The 8,118-nt window shown below is 51.8% G+C and overlaps 1 protein-coding gene across 2 annotated transcripts in view; it reads right to left on the minus strand.

Annotated features, from left to right (window-relative positions):
• LOC101071852 (two pore calcium channel protein 2-like) overlaps positions 1–6,913 on the minus strand; it is a 17,148-nt gene extending 10,235 nt beyond the window's left edge. Inside the window, exons 1-12 of one of the 2 annotated variants that reach the window (XM_029846544.1) lie at positions 6,661–6,912; positions 3,283–3,338; positions 2,624–2,700; positions 2,344–2,521; positions 2,139–2,255; positions 1,859–1,965; positions 1,588–1,660; positions 1,155–1,254; positions 1,017–1,082; positions 872–936; positions 542–630; positions 349–430 (exon numbers count right to left, since the gene is read on the minus strand). In XM_029846544.1, the coding sequence (XP_029702404.1) occupies positions 349–430; positions 542–630; positions 872–936; positions 1,017–1,082; positions 1,155–1,254; positions 1,588–1,660; positions 1,859–1,965; positions 2,139–2,255; positions 2,344–2,521; positions 2,624–2,700; positions 3,283–3,338; positions 6,661–6,778 (1,128 nt within the window). In that variant the 5' untranslated portion in view covers positions 6,779–6,912. Of the gene's footprint in view, positions 1–348; positions 431–541; positions 631–871; positions 937–1,016; positions 1,083–1,154; positions 1,255–1,587; positions 1,661–1,858; positions 1,966–2,138; positions 2,256–2,343; positions 2,522–2,623; positions 2,701–3,282; positions 3,339–6,660 lie in introns of both variants that reach the window. The other variant, XM_029846545.1, reaches the window with a different exon arrangement.
• Positions 6,914–8,118: the final 1,205 nt, after the last annotated feature.

An 8,118-nucleotide genomic window follows, 5' to 3' on the forward strand; every position in this document is an offset into this window, starting at 1 on the left:
ACTTACCCCAACTCTAACTTACCCTAACGCTAACTAACTCTAACCAACTCTAACTTACCCCAACTCTAAGTAACCCTAACTATAACTTACCTTAACTCTAACTTACCTTAACTCTAACTTACCTTAACTCTAACTTACCTTAACTCTAACTTACCCTAACTCCAGCATGTGTGTCATTAGGGTTAGGGTTAGGGTTAGGGGGTACCTGTCCTACAGGAGCAACATCTTTGATGGGTTCCTCACGGTGCTCCTCCTGGTAACACCACTGCTTCATCGTGTGTGTGTGTGTGTGTGTGTGTGTGTGTGTGTGTGTGTGTGTGTGTGTGTGTGTGTGTGTGTGTGTCTGACCGTGCTAATAGCTGCTCTGTAGAAACTCTTCACTTTCACCAGGTTTAGGACCGTCAGCACCGCCTCCACACGCACGTGTTGCCTGACAGAGATCCAGAGAGTGAGGAAGAGCTGGTGTTGTTATCTAGTGTGTGTGTGTGTGTGTGTGTGTGTGTGTGTGTGTGTGTGTGTGCGTGTGTGTGTGTGTGTTTACTCAGCAGTCTGGTCTCCAAGGCAGGACAGGACCTGGAAAGCAGCTCTGATTCCCAGTCGTCTCCTGATGATGGACGTTTGTACGGACATCTGAAAGGATGGAAACGTTTCATCGCCAACGGCAACAGGGAAACAACAGTAACACCAAACGTCCACACAACCGTCACCGTGGGAGACGCTAATGTAGCTAATGAAGACTAATAATGTAGCACCTAAGCTTAGCATAGGTGAGTAAATCTGGTGAAGCCTGCTGATAGAAGGTGCTGCTGTGACGGTGGAAGACAGCAGAACTGACATCGAGGTCTGTCCGTGCGTCTGTGGAGTCACTCACCAGTAAATACCCTCTGAACTGGTTGTAGATGATAGCAGTCAGCAAGTTCATGAGACAGTAGGTTCCTGCCAGGGAGCAGCGCACGTTTGGTGTGAAATGCAGCTCAGCAGCAACCTGCTGCGACCATTGCTAAAGCTCCGCTCACCGATCACGCTGAAGGCCATGAAGAAGATGGCGTAGCTCCGGTTCAGAGAGTAGGCCGGCAGCATCACTGCGGCGAAAGAAAGCAGGTTACTCTTTCAAAAGAAGCCTCTTCGTGGTGCGTCTGAGGCTGCGCCGCTACCGTCAGGGTTGTTGGCGGTGGTCAGCAGCACCAGCAGGGACGTGAGCGCCGTGGGGAGGTTCCGGAAGTGCAAGTTCCACTCCTCGTTTTTCTCAGGATCCTGAAGAACCACAAACAACCAAAGTCACTTCATCATGTAAGACAGAGGTGCCAAACTCAAATACCCAGTGGGCCCAAATTCAAAACTGGGACCAAGTCACGGGCCAACATTGATATTTATTGAAAAAAAATCTTTCTCCAGCTAAAACAGGGAACCTTTCAATGTATATATATTTAATAAAATACCAGAGGGCCAGCTCTAATAGTCAATTGGTATGGCCAAATATTATTACATTGCGGGCCAAATTTGGCCCACGGGCCAGAGTTTGACACCTGTGCTGTAAGAGATGCTGCTTTAGACTGGGTTAAGCTCAGAACCAAGAGGAGGACCCACCTCGGTCTTAGCAAAGAGCAGCATGCCGATCATGGTGAAGAGGCAGAGGTGCAGGGCCAGCAGCAGGATGACACTGCAGGGGCAGGAAGGGGCTTTTACTGACCCACCAGCAGCACAGCTCTCAACAATGTCTGACAAGTTCTTTCTGGGAGAACTAAGGAACAAACTTCCTGCCGGTTAATGCAGATATGGTATATTGGACCAGTCTGGCCTCCGGGTGGCGATGGTTCCTCCTCTGAGCTTAAACAAATGGTGAGGTGTTTGCAGATACCTGGCGATCTCCGGCAAAGTCCTCTTGATGCACTTCAGCGTCTTTTTCATGAGAGACGAGTTTTGCAGGAGGAAAAACGGTCGCAAAAGTCGACGAACTCTCAGTCTCTAAATAAAGAAGTGAGCTCAGTACAGGTTGTCCTGTGGACACCAGGCGGTCCTTAAAGGACCAATGAGACAGAATCTTGTTTCTGAAGGACGCAGGAAGCCACCACCCTTAGCTGAAGCCTGACCATCACTAACGGGCCAGAAGAGCTTGTTGACGTCCTCTTGCGTCTCACCTCATCACACATCATGCTGACAGACAACATCCAGTCGATGACGGAGACTGAGATCACCACCAGGTAGCCGATCAGCCACTTGTTCTTTCGGAACTCGTCCCAACCAATCAGGTAACTCTGGGGGTCGGATCAAAGCGTCAGTCTGAACCAGCGAGCGTGTCGGCGACACACTGGAACCCGGAGAACACGACAACACGGCGTTTACCTTCACAGCAAGATCTAGAGCGAAGACCACCAGGCAGACGAGCTCAACACTTTCGGTGGCCCCACAGGGGGGGTTCAGGTGAGTGGAGCGCCGTCGGGGGTCTGAGGAGAGGGACAGGGAGGAGGGGCGCTCTACGAAGGCCAGCAGCAGCACCACAGCGATGGTCAGACCCAAACACCTGAGGAAGACACGAGGACGACATGAATCAACCCCCTTCAGAAGGACTCTGCTCCACAAGGAGACAGAGGTGGGGGGTCGTGAAGGTGTGAGGTGCGGTTACCACTGGCACAGCGTAGAGTAGTAGCAACGGTACAAGCGGAGCGACCTGACATCCACTCGGTGGTTGATGGAGCGATACTGGAGCAACCGAGACACAAAAACTACCGTCACACAGGGAACAAAGTGCTGAGTGAAGATGAAAGAGGTCAAAATTCAGCTAGCACATTAGCATTAGCATGAAGAGTGAAATAAGAAAAGAGGTTCAGCAGCACGAAGGTCGACGTGCTGCTGCTGCTGCTGCTGCTGCTGCTGCTGCTGCTGCTGCTGCTGCTGCTGCCGATGCTACTGGAGCTTGTGCAACAGTAGCAGTAGTAGTAGCAACAACAATAGCAGCAACAGTAGCAGCGGCAGCAGTCAGGCTACAGAGAGCATCGCTGCCTTCTGCTTACTGGCCTCATCTGAACTCTGACTCGGGCTGCCCTAAACTGGGAGTTCTGCTTAAACTGGGAGTTCTGCTTAAACTGGGAGTTCTGTTTGGAGCCGTCAGCACTAACAACTGACCTCAGACTGGGATGAATGCAAAACAACATAAAGTTGCTGTAGAACATTTAGCAACAAATCGTTTGGAACACTGTAAAACCGAAAGCATTGTTCCGAGCAGCAGGAATTCTTCTCCTGGGAGCTGAATTCCTGAGCAGCAGCAGAGAAGAAGCGTCCTACCTGGATGGCATCCTCGATGAAGACCACAGCTTGCTGGATGTCGCGGTCTTCGTCACCTGTGGACGGTGGCGAACGTGAGAACAACAAAACCATCTGAGGCGGCGTTCACATGTCCCCAACAGCTGGGAATACTGCGGCTGGCTCCAGCTCCGGCTATATAAGGAAGCCATGTGACACAGCTCCCTCACTGAAGGCGGCGTCTTCACATGTTGTCAGTGGAACTTGTCCGTTGGGATGAGGAAGTTTGTCTTGCCTGGAGGCTACATGGCACACGGCAGAATTCCGTGTTTCTGGAGGTTTTTTTCCGTTGGGTGATGAGTGTGTGCCGTCATTCGCCTGTCGTCCGCACCTCTGCTCACATGTGTGCGTGCACGTTTGTAGAGAGGCTAAAGGCTAATTCATGCTGAAGCCAGCGGCTATCATATGTACACACAAATGGCTGCAGCTACACAGGTAATAACAGATAATCAACCGGGAATTCAGAGTGGCTAATTCTTCAGAGTCTTAGTTTCTCTCAAAAATAGCTTCATTATTTTAAAATAGGACCTAAAATGTTTAAGCTTAGCATAGAACAAAGCTGGATTATAAGACAGTGTGCTATTGTTAACATTTAATGCTTCACCTCACAACAGGCGCAGCTCTGCCCCACCCCCTCGAGCCCTGGGGCATTTTTAAAGGGTAATAAGATGTATCATCCCCGGGGTGGTATTATGATAAAATGGTATCTATAAAGTCTTCAGAAGTTTTACAGGACCCACTCAGGTCCACCTTGCTGTGCCCCCCCCCCCCCCCGCTGTCCTCGTCCCAGCGGTGCTGCTGCGCCCTCTAATGGCGCCGCGGGGAAGAGCAACATTAGCAAGTTGTAAAACCGGTGCCTCGATGATCTGAATTACACAAAGTCGTTAAAAATGTCGCTATTGCTACGATGCCTCGAGTATTCGTAGCAATTAAATTAAAGCGCAACAAGCGAGCACAGAAATTCAGAATGAAACTGCTGAGTTTCTCCTGGTGGTGCGTGAATGCACCCCCCCCCCCGCCCACACACACACACACACACACACACACACACACACACACACACACACACACCACACACACACCACACACACGTACGTAACTGTGAGGAAAAACACAGAAGATCAGCAGTATTGACAACAACCACATCTACATCTGTAAAGCTGGTGTGTGTGTGTGTGTGTGTGTGTGTGTGTGTGTGTGTGTAGGCCACAGGATGTGTCAGAGCGTCAGTGGTTGTAGGTGCATCTGACAGAGCAAACACTCCCAACGGCTGAAGCGTCTGAGCGACACCTCTGACACAGACGTGAAGCTGCTCCATCTCTCACAGCCAGAAGCTCTCAGAGAGCTCCTCTTCTCTAATTAACCAACTAATCACCTTATATAATCAGAAACGATGCCAATGACACACGGGTCGGCCTGGCCTGATCTCCAGTCGCCCACACAAGCGGCTCTTCTGGTTCAGCAGCTGCTCCCAGATGTTGGGGCTGAGGAGCCGAGGAACCCCCTCAGGCTGATCTTTGGTTGGAACAGATGCAGATCAATAAAGAGGAATCAGACCTGATTCCTGGATGAGGTGACGTGCTGGTGAATGTTCCCACTCATCCAGGATTAGAGGAAGACTAACTGGTGACCTCTATAAACCCTACTGGTTTACTGAAGGCTGTCACTGGTAACCAGCTTTACTACAGGGGGCTCATCCTGGTCACCATGTGGTGGTGGGTGTCAGCCATGCTGGATCTATCTGGGGACCAGAAGGAGAACGTTGTGATGGCGTCCCTCACAGTTGATCAGGAGCGTCCAGCAGGGCCGCCCCAGCAGGTGACCCGGCAGAGCCGCCCCGGTAGAGCCGCCCCGGTAGAGCCGCCCCTGCAGAGCCGCCCCAGCAGGTGACCCGGCAGAGCCGCCCCAGTAGAGCCGCCCCGGTAGAGCCGCCCCGGTAGAGCCGCCCCTGCAGAGCCGCCCCGGTAGAGCCGCCCCGGCAGAGCCGCCCCTGCAGAGCCGCCCCTGCAGAGCCGCCCCAGCAGGTGACCCGGCAGAGCCGCCCCAGTAGAGCCGCCCCGGTAGAGCCGCCCCGGTAGAGCCGCCCCTGCAGAGCCGCCCCGGCAGAGCCGCCCCAGCAGGTGACCCGGCAGAGCCGCCCCAGTAGAGCCGCCCCGGCAGAGCCGCCCCGGCAGAGCCGCCCCTGCAGGTGACCCTGCTCAGGGTCTCCAGTGATGGTCGCTTTAGAAACGGGCCCCACTGGAGAACTGGCTCAGCTTTCTGACAGGGTTCAGGCGGAGGGGGGGCATGGTCCAGGACAGGTCCTCCTTGACTCTCTGTCCACCAGCATCCCAGTGACGGTGGTGGACATGTAGCTCTTCCTCTACCCTGTCTGTGGTCTCAGAGACATCCAGGTCCAGGTTGGGTCCAGACAGGCCGTCCATCTACCTGTGTAGAGTAGGCAGCCTCAGCACCACCGGACCATCTGGTGTCGGTACTGTGTCGGGCGGGACAGTCACGTGTCCAGGAGAGGACTTCAGACACAACCTTGGGGGGTCCAGTGTGAGGTGTGTGGCCCAGCAGTCAGGTTCGCAACACAAGGCAACACCTTCATTAAGGTGAGGTGACAATCAGAGATCCTGGTGTTTGACCAGCGTCAGTGTCTACTGTAACTATTAAGGTAACTATTAGTTACTAATAGATCAACTATTAATGTAACAATTACAGTAACTGATAGATCAATTATTAATGTAACAATTACAGTAACTGATAGATCAACTATTAATTTAACAATTACAGTAACTGATAGATCAACTATTAATGTAACAATTACAGTAACTGATAGATCAACTATTAATGTAACAATTACAGTAACTAAGAGATCAACTATTAATTTAACAATTAGAGGAAATATTAGAGTAACTATCAAAGTAACTAATAAATCAACTATTAATGTAAGAATTTGAGTAACTATTAGAGTAACTCAGAGTAACTAATAAATCAACTATCACAGTAACTCAACTATCACAGTCCTAGTCCTAGTCCGAGTCCGAGTCCGAGTCCGAGTCCGAGTCCTAGGACTCGGACTCGGACTCGGACTCGGACTCGGACTCGTGGTGTTACAGGAGCCACCGTGCGAGTTGTAAACGAATGTTAAACATTAACTGATCAATCAGTGAATCATAAAAAACTGCTGCTGTTAATTACTACGGCGTAATTATGCGAACCCACAACATGTAGACGTCTGTGTAAACACGTATGTACAGGTGAAACACGCGCACATGGAGCTGTGGACACACATCATCCCAGAGTCCACCTGTCCTCACAGGGTCCACCTGTCCTCACAGGGTCCACCTGTCCGGACAGAACCAGAGAACTCACCTGTTTCATGCTCGATCTCGGACGTCCGCCTGCTCACCGGCTCCTCGGCAGACTCCGAGCCGGACCACGACCTATAAATCTGGTTTACAGACCCGCTCAGCAGGCGGTCCGTCTCCATGTAGCCGACCAACTGTTGCTTCCGTCGCCTCCGGATCGATGTGAAGGTGAAGCTTCGGTCGGCACCGGCGGTTCTGAGCTGCGCGGGTCTGAGACGACAGAAATGTGTTTTAGGAAGTTCCTGTCGAGGCGCTCCTCCTCCTCCTCCTCCTCCTCCTCCTCCTGCGGCTTCAAACTCCTCCTCCAGCTCCACACACGAGTCACGGTGTCACCGGTGAGTGAGGCAGGCAGAACCAGGACCACAACAGGACCAGAACAGGACCAGAACCAGAACCACAACAGGACCAGAACCAGAACCACAACAGGACCAGAACAGGAACCACAGCAGCACCAGAACAGGACCAGAACCAGGACCACAACAGGACCACAACCAGGACCACAACAGGACCAGAACCAGAACCACAACAGGACCAGAACAGGACCACAGCAGGACCAGAACCAGAACCACAACAGGACCAGAACCAGCTGGGAAGTCTGGGACTGCAGGTACGATCAGTGCTGCTCTCACAGGAAATGTGAAACCTTATTATTATTATTATTATTATTATTATTATTATTATTATTACTAGTAGTAGTAGTAGTAGCAGCAGCACTGTTGTTGTCCATATTTGGATATTACTGATATTATTTAAAATTGTAATATGACATCTTCTTCTCCATTTGGCTGTTCCCCTCAGGGGCCACCTCGGGGGGCCACCTCGGGGGGCCACTCTCTCCATCTGACCAGACCTTCTATATCTTCTTCTTCTTCTTCTCCTCTCACACCAACGGACTTCAGATCCTCGTTCTCCACAACCATAAACCTCCTCTTTGCTCTGGGCCTCCTGCCTGGCCGTTGAAGCTCAGCATCCTGCTCCTGATGGATCCACCCTCCCTCCTCTGTCCATGTCCAAACCATCTAACATCTCCCTCTGATCTTCTCCACACTTTCACCTGCTCTGGACCCTAAATACCTCAAGTCGCCCACCTTCTTTGTCTCCACTCCCAGAATCCTCCATGTTTCGACTAACCTTCGTTCCTGGCCTTTGTGGGTCACCTCCACCTGCAAACATCATGTTCCTGTCTGAACTCATCTGTCGGCCTCCTTTATCACCACAGTGAAACCTTCATGAAGCCACAGAGGTGTCCCACAGCAAGAAGGTTCTGAACTGGGAGGGGTTTCCATGGTCCAGGTACTCCAGCCAGACCTTCAGGTGGGACAGGTGACTGAGAGTGAGGGTTTGGTCTACTCGTGGGCCCTGTCATGAGCTGGTGACCTGTGCCGGGTCCACCCCCCCCTCACCTGAGGGCAGCTGGGAGGGGCAAAGCAGCAGAAGATGGTTGGACAGCATCTAAATGTAG

The sequence above is a fragment of the Takifugu rubripes genome, chromosome 13, assembly GCF_901000725.2.
Source record: "Takifugu rubripes chromosome 13, fTakRub1.2, whole genome shotgun sequence".
NCBI classification, from domain to species: domain Eukaryota; kingdom Metazoa; phylum Chordata; class Actinopteri; order Tetraodontiformes; family Tetraodontidae; genus Takifugu; species Takifugu rubripes.